Source organism: Macaca nemestrina, chromosome 18, assembly GCF_043159975.1.
Source record: "Macaca nemestrina isolate mMacNem1 chromosome 18, mMacNem.hap1, whole genome shotgun sequence".
In the NCBI taxonomy this organism is placed as follows: Eukaryota; Metazoa; Chordata; class Mammalia; order Primates; family Cercopithecidae; genus Macaca; species Macaca nemestrina.
In genome coordinates, this window is record NC_092142.1 from 88,610,295 (window position 1) to 88,626,768 (window position 16,474).

At 52.1% G+C, this 16,474-nt stretch overlaps 2 protein-coding genes across 22 annotated transcripts in view; both read left to right on the forward strand.

Annotated features, from left to right (window-relative positions):
• The first annotated feature begins 21 nt into the window (after window positions 1-21).
• LOC105488866 (spermatogenesis associated 33) lies at window positions 22-10,265 on the forward strand. Of its 2 annotated transcripts, none has more exons than XM_011753361.3 (3): window positions 22-124; window positions 508-681; window positions 10,034-10,265. In XM_011753361.3, the coding sequence occupies exons 2-3, from the start codon at window positions 564-566 to the stop codon at window positions 10,243-10,245; spliced, it is 330 nt and encodes a 109-aa protein (XP_011751663.1). In that variant the 5' UTR covers window positions 22-124; window positions 508-563; the 3' UTR covers window positions 10,246-10,265. The 2 variants fall into 2 exon arrangements, with proteins under 2 accessions (XP_011751663.1, XP_011751662.1); XM_011753360.3 differs by having other exon boundaries at window positions 49-206.
• LOC105488864 (cyclin dependent kinase 10) overlaps window positions 213-16,474 on the forward strand; it is a 37,311-nt gene continuing 21,049 nt past the window's right edge. For 11 of the 20 annotated variants that reach the window (XR_011616704.1, XR_011616700.1, XR_011616705.1 and 8 more), the window contains exons 1-3: window positions 10,417-11,789; window positions 13,728-14,010; window positions 15,066-15,272. Coding sequence is in view for 10 of the 20 variants with exons in the window: in XM_071085141.1 (XP_070941242.1) it covers window positions 13,891-14,010; window positions 15,066-15,272 (327 nt within the window). In the remaining 10 variants the exon portion in view is untranslated. The other 9 variants (XR_011616702.1, XM_071085144.1, XM_071085142.1 and 6 more) reach the window with 6 other exon arrangements.

The window sequence follows — 16,474 nt, forward strand, 5'->3', positions numbered from 1 at the left end:
GAGGATGGTGGCCGGTCCCGCGAGAGGAGCGGGGCGGGGCTGCGCGGCGCGCGGTCGCCATGGTGACGCGCGCCGCGGCCGCGAGGACTTCTTGTCGGTCGTTCAGGGCTGCGCGGCCGCGGAGGTGCGGGGACCCGGGCTTGCGCCGGCGGGGGCGGTGGGCTCACCTATGGGCCTTTCCAAAAGCAAACAGAAACCCAGGAAAGGTAAAGGGGGCGCAGGCGCTGGGCTCCCCGCGTCTCCGCCCCTCGGCGCGGGCCCGGGGCGGGGCTGGGCGGGGCGGCGCGAGCGCAGGCGCCGACCTCGGCCCGGGGCGAACCGTTCCTGCCGCCGAGTCCGCCACGGACGGCGCCTTAAGTGTCTTCCCGCCTGAGGCGGTTACGGAAACGGAGAGACTCGAGACTGAAGCCAGCTTATTCTAGACCCAAACAGGCGACTGAAGACGATGGGACCCACTGCCCTGGATTCGGTAAGTCCCGGGTCTGACGCGTGATCCGTATGTTTCAGGTGAGGAGCAAAAGAAGGAATCCGTCTATTCGGTTCCAAAATCTAAGGATAAGTTGATGGAGAAGCATTCGCAGGAAACCAGGCAGGCAGACAGGGAGTCGGAGAAGCCTGTGGACAGCCTCCACCCGGGGTCCGCGACAGCCAAGCACCTGTCGCCGGCAGCTTCGCAGGAAGGTAGGAGACGGCGGGAGGGAGCGAAGCGAGGTCAGCGGCTTGGAGGATCTGGGGCTGGGGTGAGGAGCCTATACCGGATGGACACTAGTAGCAGGCACGCGCCCTAAAGTTGAAACTGGTTTGTTTTAGGAACTTTATGTAGGAGGTAAATATCCAGAATTCTTGGTTGAAAACATAAGTTTAATGAAAATGTAAGTCAGTTCCCGAGTGATAAGTGTGTACCAGGTGGTCGAGGGGCTGAAGCAGTGTGCGTGTGTCTCACCTGAGGTTCTCCTGGAGGGCTGGGTATGGTGGTGCCACCGGGAATCCCTCAGCCTCCGCACGCTGGAACAGAGCCTTGGGAGGCCGTCCCAGGCTGGAGCGTAGCTCTCCGAGGGCTGCTGGCGCAAGCACATTGTGGAGGGTGACTGAGGGGTAGAACCTGGGTGCGACAAAGGCGTCCTTTATAACAGCCTGGTGTGACCAGACCTTTGGGTGTGTGTGGGGAAGATGAGGCCCTAACAGTAGGAAGAAGCTAGAATACAAAGTTTTCCATCAGTTTTACCACATGGAGCTGGAAGTGTTAAATAGTTTAAACAACGGAGATGCTGCCTGGCGCAGTTAAACCTGTCGTCCCAGCTACTTGGCGGACTGAGGCAGGAGGATCTTTTGAGCCCAGAAGTTCAAGACCAGTTTGAGCAACATAGTGAGACCTGTCTCTACAAAAAACAAATATTTAAAAATAAAAAACGAGGGCGGCATGATGGGGTCTGTGCCTACCAACAGGGAAGCAAGTTCCCAGGGGAGGTGGCCCCATCAGAGACCCATTGCTGTTGGCCCAGTGGGAGCCAGCAAGGCCTTGCAGTAAGAATTTCAGAAGGGTCAAGCAGGCAGAACCCGCAGAGCCTGGCATCTGAGGAGATTGGGGGCCTGTGCGAGGAGGAAGTGTTTCAGTTTCATCACAAGAATGAACCACTCGGCCGGGCACGGTGGCTCACGCCTGTAACCCCAGCACTTTGGGAGACCAAGGTGGGTGGATCACTTAAGGTCAGGAGTTCAAGACCAGCCTGGCCAACATGGTGAAACCCCATCTCTACTAAAAATACAAAAATTAGCTGGGCATGGTGGCATCTGCCTGTAATCCCAGCTACTCAGGAGGCTGAGGCGGAGAATTGCTTGAACCGGGACCTGGGAGGCGGAGGTAGCAGTGAGCGGGATCGCGCCACTGTACTCCAGCCTAGGCTATAGAGTGAGACTGTCTCAAAAAAAAAAAAAAAAAAAAAAGAACCACTCAGGTCAGACAAGAAAGAGTGTCGGGAATGACTGGCCTGCTAGGCAGAGGAGCTGGGTCTGGACTGGTTCAGATAGGCTTGTGGGATCAAGAGCTGGAAGTAGGAGGCTCTGGGCCTTGGACTTGGAACAAAGCCCTGGATTTGAATTCCTAGCTTTGAAACCCCTCGCTAGAGGGTGGAAGTCTGCAGGAATAGCATCACCTTAGGGTGGCGGTTTGGAAAATGCTACCTGTCTGTCAGGGTGCTTTTAGCTGAAAGTTACAGAAAAGCTAAGTAAACACAGTTTTAACGCAGGGATTTAATGTCTCACAAATGAAGGGTCAGAGGCAGGGCTTCCAGGTTGGCTTGTTAGCACAGCCGTGACATCAAGGGCTTTGCATGTCTCTTCCTGACCACTCTCAGTGTCCACAGCCCCCAGTGAGTGTACAGCCCCCACACACAGGCAGGACTGCGTCTACTTCAAAGGTGTTGCTCCTTGCTTTATATTAGCAAGGAAACCTTTCCCAGGCTTCGCCTGCCCAGCCTCTCTAGGACACACTCAACAGTGCAGATTCCGCAGGGGCTGGAGGGAGCTGTGAAGCACAGCAGTGGGCAGGACCTCTACCAGCAACGGAAGTGGGGGAAGGAGGACCGCCTGTTGGAAAGGCGCCAGCAGTGCCTGTCACACCAGAGGTGTGGGAGGAAGGTGGACATGAAGGGAAAACAACAGAGTGAGGACAGAGTTTCAGGAGAGAAGATGAAGTGTGCACGCTCTCCGCGCGGTGACGGGCTGCACGACGGTGAGGAGCAGGCTGCTGACTCCTTTGCCACACCGTGAAGGATCCTGAAGGTGGGACGCTAAGTGAGAAAAGCCAGAGGAAAGACCACTCATACTGCAATTCCCTTTACATGAAATGTCCAGAAAAGACAAACACATTGCAGAGAGAAGCAGATGAGTGGTTGCTGGGCAGGAATGGGAGTCGACCACAGCTGAACACAAGGGGCCTTTGGAGGGTGATGGAAGTGGTTTAACCTGAATCTGAACCTGGGAAGCAGTGCAGTTAGCAGTCCTGGTCCCTAAGCCCGTCCTGGGGACTTTGGAGGGTGATGGAAGTGGTTTAACCTGAATCTGAACCTGGGAAGCAGTGCAGTTAGCAGTCCTGGTCCCTAAGCCCTTCCTACAGGAGCCAGACTTGTGAGTGAACAAGCCGTCAGTGATTCCAGGCTCTGGCTGGATCCTGGAGTCGTCTCAGCTTGAGGTGTGCACCTCAGGGGGAGCCAGCATCAGTGTCCAGCCCCAAGAGCCGCCCTGGACGTCTCAGTGAGTCTTTAGATGCCTGCAGCTGCCTGGGCAACCACAGGTGATACCTGTCCTGCCAAACCTGTCCTGAACCCATAAAATCCAGAGAAAAGCAAGTAGTCGTTTTAAGCTGCTGAGGCTTGGGGTAAATTACTATGGAGCAGTAGTGACCAGAACGGAAGGGCCATGATGGGGAGACAGTTTGGCCATGAGCTAATCACTGTGGCAGCTGTTGGGATATTGATATGGCTTGGCTGTGTCCTCACCCAAATCTCATGTTGAATTCCCACATGTGGGAAGAACTGGGTGGGAAGTGATTGAATCATGGGGGCAGGTCTTTCCCATGCTGTTTTCGTGATAGTGAATGAGTCTCACGAGATTCGATGGTTTTAAAAACGGGAGTTTCCTGCATAAGCGCTCTCTCTTCTCGCTGCCATCCGTGTAAGACGTGACTTGCTCCTCCTCGCCTTCCGCTGTGATTGTGAGGCCTCCCCAGTCATGTGGAACTATAAGTCCATTAAACCTTTTTCCTGAATAAATTATTCAGTCTCTGGTATGTCTTTATTAGCAGCATGAAAATGGACCGATACAGATATATTATACTGTTATCATAACCACTGCTGTATATGCTTAAATTTTTGCGTTACAAAATTCACAAACATACAAACAGATCTAACACATCACAGATTTACAGTCAGCTTATTCCACAGTGTTGGAAATTCTACCACAAATAAAGAACTTGGGGAAAAAGGAAGGAAATGTTAGAAGGAAACCTGAGAGACCTAGAACCTGGGCTCAGTCACTCCTGAGACAGTCAGATTGGGTATTTGGGGATGAGTCAGTGTTAATTTTCTTAGATGTGGCAGTGCTATTGTAGTTATGCTAAAACACAATCCCTATCTGATAAAGAGGTATACTGCAACATTTATGGGTAAAATCATGTCTGAAATTACTTAAAGATACTCAGGACGCTGGGCGCGGTGGCTCATGCTGTAATCCTAGCACTGTGGGAGACCAAGGCGGGCGGATCACTTGAGGTCAGGAGTTCGCCTGGCCAACATGGCAAAACCCCGTCTCTACAAAAAATACAAAAAAATTAGCTGGGCGTGGTGGTGTGCACCTGTAATTCCAGCTAGTTTGGAGGCTGAGGCAGGAGAATCGCTTGAACCCAGGAGGCAGAGGTTGCAGTGAACCAAGATCATCCCTGGGCGATGGAGCGAGACTCCATCTCAAAAAAAAGATAGGAAAAAAATGAAGAAAGAACAAGACAAGAAAATACTGATTGAGGCTGAGCGCTGCTTAGGTGCAATAGAAAATATTCTATTTTCTTGTGTGTTTGAACACTTTCTTTTTTCTTTTTTTTTTTTGAGATGGAGTTTTATTTACTCTTGTTGCCCAGGCTGGAGTGCAGTGGTGCGATCTCAGCTTTCAGCTCACTGTAGCCTCTGCCGCCCAAATTCAAGAGATTCTCCTGCCTCAGCCTCCCAAGTAACTGGGATTACAGGTGCCCGCCACCATCCCCACCTAAATTTTTTTTTTTTTTTTTTTTTTTTTTTTTTTTTTTTGAGACGGAGTCTCGCTCTGTAGCCCAGGCTGGAGTGCAGTGGCCGGATCTCAGCTCACTGCAAGCTCCGCCTCCCGGGTTCACGCCATTCTCCGGCCTCAGCCTCCCGAGTAGCTGGGACTACAGGCGCCCGCCACCTCGCCCGGCTATTTTTTGTATTTCTTAGTAGAGACGGGGTTTCACCGTGTTAGCCAGGATGGTCTCGATCTCCTGACCTCGTGATCCGCCCATCTCGGCCTCCCAAAGTGCTGGGATTACAGGCTTGAGCCACCGCGCCCGGCCCCTCCAATTTTTTTGTATTTTTAGTAGAGATGGGGTTTTGCCACATTGGCCAGGCTGGCCTTGAACTCTTGGCTTCAGCTGATCCACCTGCCTCAGCCTCCCAAAGTACTGGGATCACAGGCATGGGCCACCGTGCCCAGCTGGTTTAAACACTTTTGTAACTTTGTTTGTTTGTTTGTTTTGAGACTTTTGCCTCCCCGGTTCAAGCAATTCTTCTGCCTCAGCTTAAGGCAACCGCCACCATGGCTGGCTAATTTTTGTATTTTTAGTAGAGATGGGGTTTCACCATATTGGACAGGCTGATCTCAAACTCCTGACCTTGTTATCCGCCCGCCTCGGCCTCCCAAAGTGCCAGTATTACAGGTTTGAGCCACCGCGCCCGGCCTGTAACATTTTTATGAAGGTAGAGTATGCTTGATTGCAAGAAAATTTTGAATAAGAAGAAAAATGGAACACTTCTATGAGCTATTAAAAAATATCATGCTGAGTGAAAAAAGCCAATTGCAGAAGGTCACATGCTGTATGATTCAATTTCTTCTTTTTTTGAGACGGAGCCTCGCTCTGTCGCCCAGGCTGGAGTGAGTGGCGCGATCTCGGCTCACTGCAAGCTCCGCCTCCCGGGTTCGCGCCATTCTCCTGCCTCAGCCTCCTGAGTAGCTGGGACTACAGGTGCCTGCCCTCACACCTGGCTTATTTTTTGTTGTATTTTTAGTAGAGACGGGGTTTCACCGTGTTAGCCAGGATGGTCTTGATCTCCTGACCTCGCGATCCTCCCGCCTCCGCCTCTCAAAAGTCCTGGGATTACAGGCGTGAACCACCGCGCCCGGCCCAAAACAAATTTTAAATGAGGTGGGAGGATCACTTGAGTCTGGGTGGTTGGGGCTTTGTTGAGTCTTGGTCGTGCCACCACCTGCTGCTGTCACGGGAGCCTTCGGGTGTCACTTTGCCGGAAACCTCTGTGACCGCAGCACTTCTGCCTGGGTTTTGCTCACAGCTGCTGGGCTTGTACTGTCCACTCAGCCAGCAGACTGCACTCGGCTCACACTCCTAGTCCAGATCCCACACCTGCAAATGGCGAGCCAGGTAGACAACAGTGAGCGGTGTGTGGGAGAGCAAGTGTGGGGTCCGGCCGCTGCGCACAGCCAGGCTTTAGGCCATCCCTGGCTTAAAGGTGGGGCTTCACTGGGGCCTGCTCCTTTCTGCCCAAGAGCCTTTCTGCCTCCTGCTGCCATTAATCGTGTTGTCCATGGTGTCCAGGCTGTTCGCGGTGAGGGATGCCTGCAGGCTCAGGCTGGACTGCCCTCAGGTCCCTCTCACCTTTCTCCCCATGCTCGTCAGGACCTGAAGTCTGGAGGGGGATTGAGACGGTGGGGGCTGGCTTGTCAGCATTGCCTTGAGTGCATGTACACCTGGCCAGGTCATGGCAGTGCCTGGGCTTGGCCTCAACTTTGCTCTGAAATTGGAGTGGGCAGTGGGAATTGGAGTGGGCAGTGGAAATTGGAGCGGGCGGTGGGAGTCGGAGCGGGCGGTGGGAGTCGGAGCGGGCGGTGGGAGTCGGAGCGGGCGGTGGGCATTGGAGTGGGCAGTGGGAATTGGAGTGGGCATTGGAGTGGGCAGTGGGAATTGGAGCAGGCAGTGGGAGTCGGAGCGGGCGGTGGGAGTCGAAGCGGGTGGTGGGAATTGGAGTTGGCAGTGGGAATTGGAGTGGGCAGTGGAAGTGGGGAGAGACCAGACAGTGGGAGCAGGCACTGCTGAGCCTGCAGGGGTTGGGGGTGCTTCCTCGGCCCTGAGAGCACAGGGATGCCCAGGGCCATGGCTGTGGCTGGGTTGGGCCCCTGCCGCATCAACTCAGGACGGGGGAGGCTCCTGCCTGTTCCTGTCTCCCGTGGGATCTGTGGAGCACGCAGCCCTGGCCACGCCTTGTCTGCTGCAGCTGGTGCCTTTGCAGTGGCTGCTCCAGGTGGGCTGCGCCTGCCCTCACTGCCTGGGTCACCGGAGTGAGACCCTGACCCCCCCCCCAAAAAAAAAGAGAAAAAGTGGAAAATAGGCAAATGTTTTTATAAGTTTGGAATAGGGAACACCTTTCTAAGTTCATAGTCTCTTTGTGGAAATGTAAGTTGACGTAGTCTCTACAGAAAAGTTTGACAGTATTTACCAAAATTTGAAGTGAATTATACCCATTTACCCAGAAGTTCTAGGAATTTACCAAAAGATAAACCCTCCAAAGAGTGTGAACACATAAATGCAAGAATGTTCACTGTAGCACTGTCTGAAAAAGATAAAAATTGGGACTAGGCTGGGCGCAGTGGCTCACACCTATCATCTCAGCACTTTGGAAACTGAGGCAGGAGGCTCCCTTAAGTCCAAAAGTTTGAGACCAGCCTGGGCAACACAAGGTGACCTCATCTCTACTGAAAAGAAAAAGAAGTGAGCCAGGTATGGTGGTGTGGGAATAATACGGTCCCACAGGTGAGATCTGTGGTCCCAGCTACTCAGGAGGCTGAGGTAGGAGGATCACTTGGGCCTGGGAGGTCAAGACTGTAGTTTGCTATGATCACATCTACGAATAGCCACTGCACTCCTTCCTGGGCTACAGAGTGAGACCCTGTCTGTAAAAATGGCAGAAAAGGGCTGGCACAGTGGTTCATGGCTGCTGTAATCCCAGCGCCTTGGGAGGGTGAGGTGGAAGAATAATAACTGGAGCCCGAGAGTTTGGGACCAGCCTGGGCAACATGGCAAAACCCTGAGTGTACAAAAAATTTTATTTTATTATTTTTATTATTTTTTTTTTTGAGACCGAGTCTGGCTCTGTGGCCCAGGCTGGAGTGCAGTGGCGCGATCTCAGCTCACTGCAAGCTCCAGCTCCCGGGTTCACGCCATTCTCCTGCCTCAGCCTCCCGAGTAGCTGGGACTACAGGCGCCCGCCACCTCGCCCGGCTAATTTTTTGTATTTTTAGTAGAGACGGGGTTTCACCGTGTTAGCCAGGATGGTCTCGATCTCCTGACCTCATGATCCTCACGTCTCGGCCTCCCAAAGTGCTGGGATTACAGGCTTGAGCCACCGTGCCCGGCCTCAAAAAATTTTAAAATTAGCTGGGTGTGGTGGTGCATGCTGGTGGTCCCAGCTACTCGGAAGGCTGGAGTGGGAGGATCATTTGAGCCCAGGAAGTTGAGGCTTCAGTGAGCCATGATCATGCCACTGCATTTCAGCCTGGGCCACAGACCAAGATCCTGTCTCAAAAAAAGAAAAAGGGACATCTCTCAGTGCTTAATGCAGCTGTGGGGCATTCGGCAGCTGACACCGATGAGGCTCTGTAACACAGCACCGCAGGCGAAGGGAGAGGCCGAGGCCTGAATACCCCATCAGACGAGCCTTGGGCAGGCGACTTGGCCTCTGTGGCTCCCCAGTCTGACGAGCCTTGGGCAGGTGGCTTGGCTTGTCTGTGCCTCAGTTTTGTCTGTGAAATGTGGGTTGTCAGAGACTATAGCAGAAGCTGCCGTGTGTCATTTTTCACTGTTCTAGGGCTCACAACAGGTACACGATAAAAAGCCAGCACTGTCGGCCGGACGTGGTGGCTCACACCTGTAATCCCAGCACTTTGGGAGGCCGAGGCGGTGGATCACCTGAGGTCGGGAGTTTGAGACCAGCCTGGCCAATGTGGAGAAACCCCATCTCTACTAATAATACAAAAATTACCTGGACGTGGTGGCGGGAGCCTGTAGTCCCAGCTGCTCGGGAGGCTGAGGCAGGAGAATCACTTGAACCCGGGAGGCAGAGGTTGCGGTGAGCCGAGATCACACCACTGCACTCCAGCCTGGGTGACAGAGGCGAGACTCGGTCTCAAAAACTACTAATCATAAAATAATAAACCGGCACTGCCATTGCCAGCTGTCCATCCTACCTCGCATCCAGGTTCGTGAGCTGTCAAGTGTCCCCACAAAGCTGTAGAACAACATACCCACTGTAGTTATGTTTCTGTGAAAAGGTGACTGTGAGTCTTCTAACCCTGTACCACACACACGTGTGCAGAGCGAGCGAGCTCCGTCCTGCCCTCCCAGAAGTCCGTAGCATGACAGTCCAGGAAGGGGGCGGGTGGCCAGCCAGGAGAGCAGCCGGCGAAGGAGCACTTCCGCTTCGCACTTGGCAATGCTCGGCAGGCTCAGCAGTTTCACAGGTGTCAGGCGTTCCTTGTAACCTTAACAAGTTTCAGAAAATGTGAGAGGCCGGGCACGGTGGCTCAAGCCTGTAATCCCAGCACTTTGGGAGGCCGAGACGGGCGGATCACGAGGTCAGGAGATCGAGACCATCCTGGCTGACACAGTGAAACCCCATCTCTACTAAAAAATACAAAAAACTAGCCGGGCGAGGTGGCGGGCGCCTGTAGTCTCAGCTACTCGGGAGACTGAGGCAGGAGAATGGCAGGAACCCGGGAGGCGGAACTTGCAGTGAGCTGAGATCAGGTCACTGCACTCCAGTCTGGGCGGCAGAGCCAGACTCCATCTCAAAAAAAAAAAAAAAAGAAAATGTGAGCAACATCAGAAATGTCCATTTCTAGAACATTCTAATGAATAAAGTTCTGGACAGAGGGCTTTACCAGAATTAGAAAGCTTTGAAGTGGAAATGATGTCTCTGAACCTTGAGCTCTGAGGCGGCCCCTGCCGGGACATGTGCCCTCTCTCCTTCCGGTGCCGGTCACCCTGACGCCATCCTGCCGCGGACGGTGGAAATGTTTCTCCCGTTTTCTTCCCTGAAAAAGGGTGTCCAGCATCAGCAACCCTCATGGCTGAGTTGCAAATCCATGAAGCCCTGGAATGTTCATGGACAGTTTTGATCACTTTTGGACTCACCCATTTCTTCTGCTAACCATACATCTAATTCCTTTCCTCTGACCAATGGCAGGAGGTGGAAGGAGCTTTCCACACATCTACTAAATGCCTGGATGTTTTTTCCTCTAGAGAAACCTGATGTAAAGCAAAAGTCCAGCAGGAAGAAAGTGGTCGTTCCACAGATCATCATCACGCGAGCGTCAAACGAGACACTCACCAGCGGCAGTTCCAGCGGGAGTGACCAACAGAGAACCATTCGGGAGCAGGAGGACTGGGGCCCCTACCGGCGGCACAGGAACCCCAGCACAGCAGATGCCTACAGTTCACATCTCAAAGAATAAACAAGCACCCTTGCATGGCACTCGTTACTCCCTGCAATAGGCGTCTCAGGAAGGGTCGCCCCACCCTGTGAGAAGCCAAGGCTCCTTCTCCAGCGATCTCGGGGAGGGTGCACCAGGCCTGCCCCACCTGTGAGAAACCACAGCCCCCTTCTCCAGTGATCTCGGGGAGGGTGGCACCAGGCCTGCCCCACCTGTGAGAAACCAAGGCCCCTTCTCCAGTGATCTTGGGGAGGGTGGCACCAGGCCCGCCCCACCTGTGAGGAACCACAGCCCCCTTCTCCAGTGATCTCGGGGAGGGTGCACCAGGGCCACCCCACCTGGCTGTGAGAAACCAAGGCCCCTTCTCCAGTGATCTCGGGGAGGGTGCACCAGGGCCGCCCCACCCTGTGAGAAACCAAGGCCCCTTCTCCAGTGATCTCAGGGAGGGTGGCACCAGGCCTGCCCCACCTGTGAGAAACCACAGCCCCCTTCTCCAGTGATCTCGGGGAGGGTGGCACCAGGCCCGCCCCGCCTTGGAGAAGCTGCGGCCCCTTCTCCAGTGCCGTTTGGTCCTGCCTTCCCCAAAGCTGCTTACAGCTCAGTCGAGGCAAGAGTGACTGGCTCAGAGAGCAAGCTTTGTGGTGATAAATGAATAAATTAGTATGTTCATGTTGGAAGTGGCTGGCTGTGCAGAGTGATGGACAGCAGATGGCATCTTACATTCTGATTCGTGGTGGACAGTTAAAACACTTGCCTTTGTTTCAGAAGGAGACGATGTGAATACTTGGAAGTTATAGTGAATAAGATGCCCCCAAACTTGAGGAAAAGGTCAGATTCTAAGAGCTAAACATTAAGATGTAATGTTCCAGAACAAAGAGGTACAAAGTCGACTAACGGGCCCCAGGGCTCCTTGCTTGACTGTAATCTGACTCAGCTTATTAAAAGGCCCTAAAGAAGAATGTGGAGTGTGTGCTGGGGGCATGGGATAGCCATAGCACTGAGGCTTTGGAAGTGGCCTTGCCAACGCTGTCCTGTCTTTCTGCCCACAGATGAGGGCTCCTGAGTGTGGAAGGCCGTGGAAGGGACCTGAGTACAACGGCATGAGACAAGTTATCAGGTGGCTGCACCCTCTCCAGCAACCCTCAGCTCAGGCTAGACTTCCCCCTGTGTTGAGAAGGCTCTGCCCTGTCTGGAAGCCTGATGCGTTTAGTGACAGTGTGGTCGCTTTATTAGTTTCCAGTCTGGCCAACAAGCTTCCCATGCAGTCTCCCGTTGGCTTGTTTCAGTGGCCAGCGGAGAGTCCTGGACACAGACTTGTCAGGTGCCAGCGGGAGGGAGCCTGCTGCCTGCCACACACATACAATTTCTAATCCATACAGGCCTCTGTAGTATATACACACATACACAGAGCCTTAGGAATCGGGAAAGGCCGGTCAAAACCTGGGACGCTAATTTCACTCTGCCACAAGAAAAAAAATAAGCTGAAAGATGAGTCACGCAAGAAACTGCTTCCTTTTTGTTCCTAAGCAGAGAGCTACAAATAACAAGTTAAAGTCTCTCCACAGGTAGCTACTCCTTGTTCACCTTGTGTGAAGTGCCAATGTGTTTTTTAATACTTTAAGTTCTACAGTACATGTGTACAACGTGCAGGTTTGTTACATATGTATACATGTGCCATGTTGGTGTGCTGCACCCATTAACTCGTCATTTACATTAGGTGTTTCTCCTAATGCTATCCCTCCACACTCCCCATACCCCACAACAGGCCCTGGTGTGTGATGTTCCCCTTCCTGTGTCCAGGTGATCTCATTGTTCAATTCCCACCTATAAGGGAGAACATGCGGTGTTTGGTTTTCTGTCCTTGCGATAGTTTGCTGACAATGATGGTTTCCAGCTTCATCCATGTCCCTACAAAGAACACGAACTCATCCTTTTTTATGACTGCATGGTATTCTATGGTGTATATATGCCACGTTTTTTTAATCCAGTCTATCATTGATGGGCATTTGGGTTGGTTCCAACATGGAGAAACCCCATCTCTACTAATAATACAAAAATTAGCCGGGCATGGTGGTGGGAGCCTGTAATCCCAGCTGCTTGGGAGGCTGAGGCAGGAGAATCTCTTGAACCCGGGAGGCGGAGGTTGTAGTGAGCCAAGAACACAGCACTGCACTCCAGCCTGGGTGACAGAGCGATACTCCATCTCCAAAACTAATAGTAATAAACCAGCACTGCCATTGTGTAGTATACACACACACACACACACACACACAGTCTTTGCTATTGTGAATAGTGCTGCAATAAACGTGTGTGCATGTGTCTTTATAGCAGCATGATCCTTACATCTTATAATCCTTTGGGTATATACCCAGCAATGGGATGGCTGGGTCAAATGGCGTTTCTAGTTCTAGATCCTTGAGGAATCGCCACACCGTCTTCCACAATGGTTGAACTAGTTTACAGTCCCACCAACAGTGTAAAAGTGTTCCTGTTTCTCCACATCCTCTCCAGCACCTGTTGTTTCCTGACTTTTTAGTGATTGCCATTCTAACTGGTGTGAGATGGTATCTCATTGTGGTTTTGATTTGCATTTCTCTGATGGCCAGTGATGATGGGCATTTTTTCATGTGTCTGTTGGCTGTATGAATGTCTTCTTTTGAGAAGTGTCTGTTCATATCCTTCACCCACTCCATCAAAAAGTGGGTGAAGTGCCAATTTACTGAGCATGAGACAAATACATAATTGACTCCTTTTGTCTTGTGACACGTGGATTCAAGGAGGTACCATGCCCTCCCTCCTTCCCCTCCAGCCCCTTTAAACACTGAAGCCCTCAGCATCATCTTTGGAGGAAGGTACAGACTTGGCTGTCATGCACACATCCTTAACCTTGGCCAAATAAACCTCTAAGGTGACTGAGAGCTGTCTCAGATACTTGTTGGCTTAACAAGTTGGCGACCATGCAGGGACTCAGAGTGGAGGTGGCCCCGCCCTTTGACAGAGTTTCTGCTGGTGCTTAGGACGAGTTTGGGCTTTCAATATTTATTGCTCAGGACAATGGGACAATTGGCTGAGATTGGGGGCCCCGCCACCCTGCAGAGAATCTCTGATCTCCCGGAACTTGGTTGAGGTCTGAGGTTTATTTTGCGTACAACGCCTTTCCCTTTTCTGGTGTTTCACTTGCTTCCAACAAAGAAGGCGAGTTTCCTGCTTCCGTAATGATGGGGAGCAGGAGAGTTCCCTGGAGTTTCAGCTCGGAAACAACTCGAGTGTTTCCTGATTCCAGGATGGTAGAGAGCAGTCTAAAGCCTGGGCCCCGTTCCTAGGTAAGTAGCAGAATTGGGGTTCTGTCTTGGAAGTCCTCAATGACTAAAGCTAAGATGAACAACTGGCTGGTCTTAATTTCTTACTATTAGTATGCTCAGTAAATGTATAAATTGTGGGATTGTTTGTTTTGCTTAACTGCTTTTTATTTGTTTCTGTGTTTGCTATTTTTGCTGTTTCAGTCTTTTTCCCATTGGATTTGATGAACTCTGTTAGACTTGGTCAGATCTGAAGGAAACTTCCAAATTGTGGGAAACGAGGCCTCTGAATTAACTGAATTCCCACAGCTGGGAAAAAGGAAAAATAAAAAGCCAGAAAAAGGGAAAACAAGATTTTGACCACCTGATGGGCTTTATTTGCATAACAAGGCCACCTTTTCCCAGCCAAGCCCGAAGAGTAAGTGCCATCACCTCATGCTGCAGTTCAGTGGGTAGAGTCGGCCGTTTTTCCACCAGGACAGCCCAGGTTTGCTTCCTACACCGTTTCTGGTTTGAAATTTGTGTTACTTTTGAAATATCAGCAATTTGTCCCAGCTGAAATAAGATAGTGAGATTTAAAGATTTAAAAGGAATTTTTTTTTTTTATTGAGACGGAGTCTCACTCTGTTGCCCAGGCTGGAGTGCAGTGGCGTGATCTCAGCTCACTGCAACCTCTGCCGCCCAGGTTCACGCCATTCTCCTGCCTCAGCCTCCCAAGTAGTTGGGATTACAGGCACTAGCCACTGCACCTGGCTAATTTTTGTATTTTTAGTAGAGACGGGGTTTCACCATCTTGACTAGGCTGGTCATGAACTCCTAACCTTGTGATCCACCCTCCTTGGCCTCCCAAACTGCTGGGATTACAGGCATGAGCCACTGCGCCCAGCCAAGAGGATTTTTAAAAGGGTTTAATGGTCAAAAGTAAACTTAAAGCTAATATCCGACATATTAGCTTAATTAAGTCCGTATGCCACATACGCATATACAGACCCCTGTGTAGAAGGGAAGGCACCAGACTCCTTTTTGGGGAGAAAGTTCTGTTTTTCTTACGGAACCCCAAGAGTGGAAACAAACACGTTCCTCTCAGATCTTAAATTGCTTGCTATTGTATTGTGTTACCTCATTTTTTTTTTTTTTTGAGACGGAGTCTCGCTCTGCCGCCCAGGCTGGAGTGCAGTGGCCGGATCTCAGCTCACTGCAAGCTCCGCCTCCCGGGTTTACGCCATTCTCCTGCCTCAGCCTCCGAGTAGCTGGGACTACAGGCGCCGCCACCACGCCCGGCTAGTTTTTTGTATTTTTTAGTAGAGATGGGGTTTCACCGTGTTAGCCAGGATGGTCTCGATCTCCTGACCTCGTGATCCGCCCGTCTCGGCCTCCCAAAGTGCTGGGATTACAGGCTTGAGCCACCGCGCCCGGCCTTCATTTTTTTTTTTTTTTTTTTTTTACTAAAATAGTTGACACAGGACTTTTTGGGGTGCTGCTTCTCCAGCTGGAGGCCTGTGTGGCCAGTGGTGCTCCTACCTGGGTCTCGCTGGGCTCCAGGCTTGCCACTGGATGTATCCCGCCCACCTAGCCCGGCCGTGGGATCTGTGCTCAGCCCGTGACTGGACTGCGCTTGCCACATCCTGCTTCTGCCTTGGGCACTGGTGTCTGGAGAGGGGGAATGTGCAGGCACCCAAAACGTGGAGATGCTGGGAGCCGCAGAGCCAAGGATGCCACAGCGTCATTGTTCCCACTGCATGCGGTCTGGTGAGTGGGGTGTGTTACAGTGTCACCCCCCCCCCTTTTTTTTTTTTTTGAGATGGAGTCTCGCTCTGTCCCCCAGGCTGGAGTGCAGTGACCGGATCTCAGCTCACTGCAAGCTCCGCCTCCCGGGTTTACGCCATTCTCCTGCCTCAGCCTCCCGAGTAGCTGGGACTACAGGCGCCCGCCACCACGCCCGGCTAATTTTTTGTATTTTTAGTAGAGGCGGGGTTTCACCGTGTTAGCCCGGATAGTCTCGATCTCCTGACCTCGTGATCCGCCCGTCTCGGCCTCCCAAAGTGCTGGGATTACAGGCTTGAGCCACCGCGCCCGGCCTCTTTTTTTTTTTTTTGAGACAGAGTCTCACTCTGTCGCTAGGTCAGAGTACAGTGGCACAGTCTCGGCTCACTGCATCCTCTGCCTCCTGGGTTCAAGCGATTCTCCTACCTCAGCCTCCTGAGTAACTGGGACTACAGGTGCGTTGCCACCACGCCCAGCTAATTTTTTTTTGGACAGTTTCGCTCTTGTTGCCCAGGCTGGAGTGCAATGGCGTGATCTTGGCTCACCAGGACCTCCGCCTCCCAAGTTCAAGCAATTCTCCTGCCTCAGCCTCCCGAGTAGCTGGAATTACAGGCGTGCGCCACCACGCCTGGCCGATTTTTTGTATTTTTAGTAGAGACGGGATTTTACCATGTTGGCCAGGATGGTTTTGATCTCTTGACCTCATGATCCGCCCACCTCAGCCTCCGAAAGTGCTGGGATTACAGGTGTGAGCCACCGCGCCCAGCCGTCACCCTCCTTTTGTATCTGTGATTCAGCAAGTCCCAAATTCTTCTCCCATGTCCAAGAAAAATGAAGTTATGCAGACAACCGGAGGGTGACAGGACAGAGTTTTGTTGAGCAACAGAACAGTTCTCAGTGGAGAGGGGAACTGAAGTGGGCAGCCCCCTACTCAAAGTTGGGTAGGCCCCCACTGAACTCCCCCACCGTGCACAGCTTATAATTTTATGTTTGACTTGGCATTTTTTTTTTCTGAGAAGGAGTCTTGCTCTGTCACCCAGGCCACAATGCGGTGGCGCGATCCCGGCTCACTGCAACCTCCGCCTCCCGGGTTCAAGCGATTCTCCTGCCTCAGACTCCTGAGTAGCTGGGATTACAGGTGCCCACCACACCTGGCTAATTTTTGTATTTTTAATACAGACAGGGTT

Bases quoted from the DNA above. Each gene is read 5' to 3' on its own strand.
- LOC105488866 (XM_011753360.3), top strand. From the start codon at position 170: ATGGGCCTTTCCAAAAGCAAACAGAAACCCAGGAAAG. The intron at 207-507 runs GTAAAGGGGGCG...CGTATGTTTCAG, and splicing joins CAAACAGAAACCCAGGAAAG to GTGAGGAGCAAAAGAAGGAA. The intron at 682-10,033 runs GTAGGAGACGGC...TTTTTCCTCTAG, and splicing joins GCCGGCAGCTTCGCAGGAAG to AGAAACCTGATGTAAAGCAA.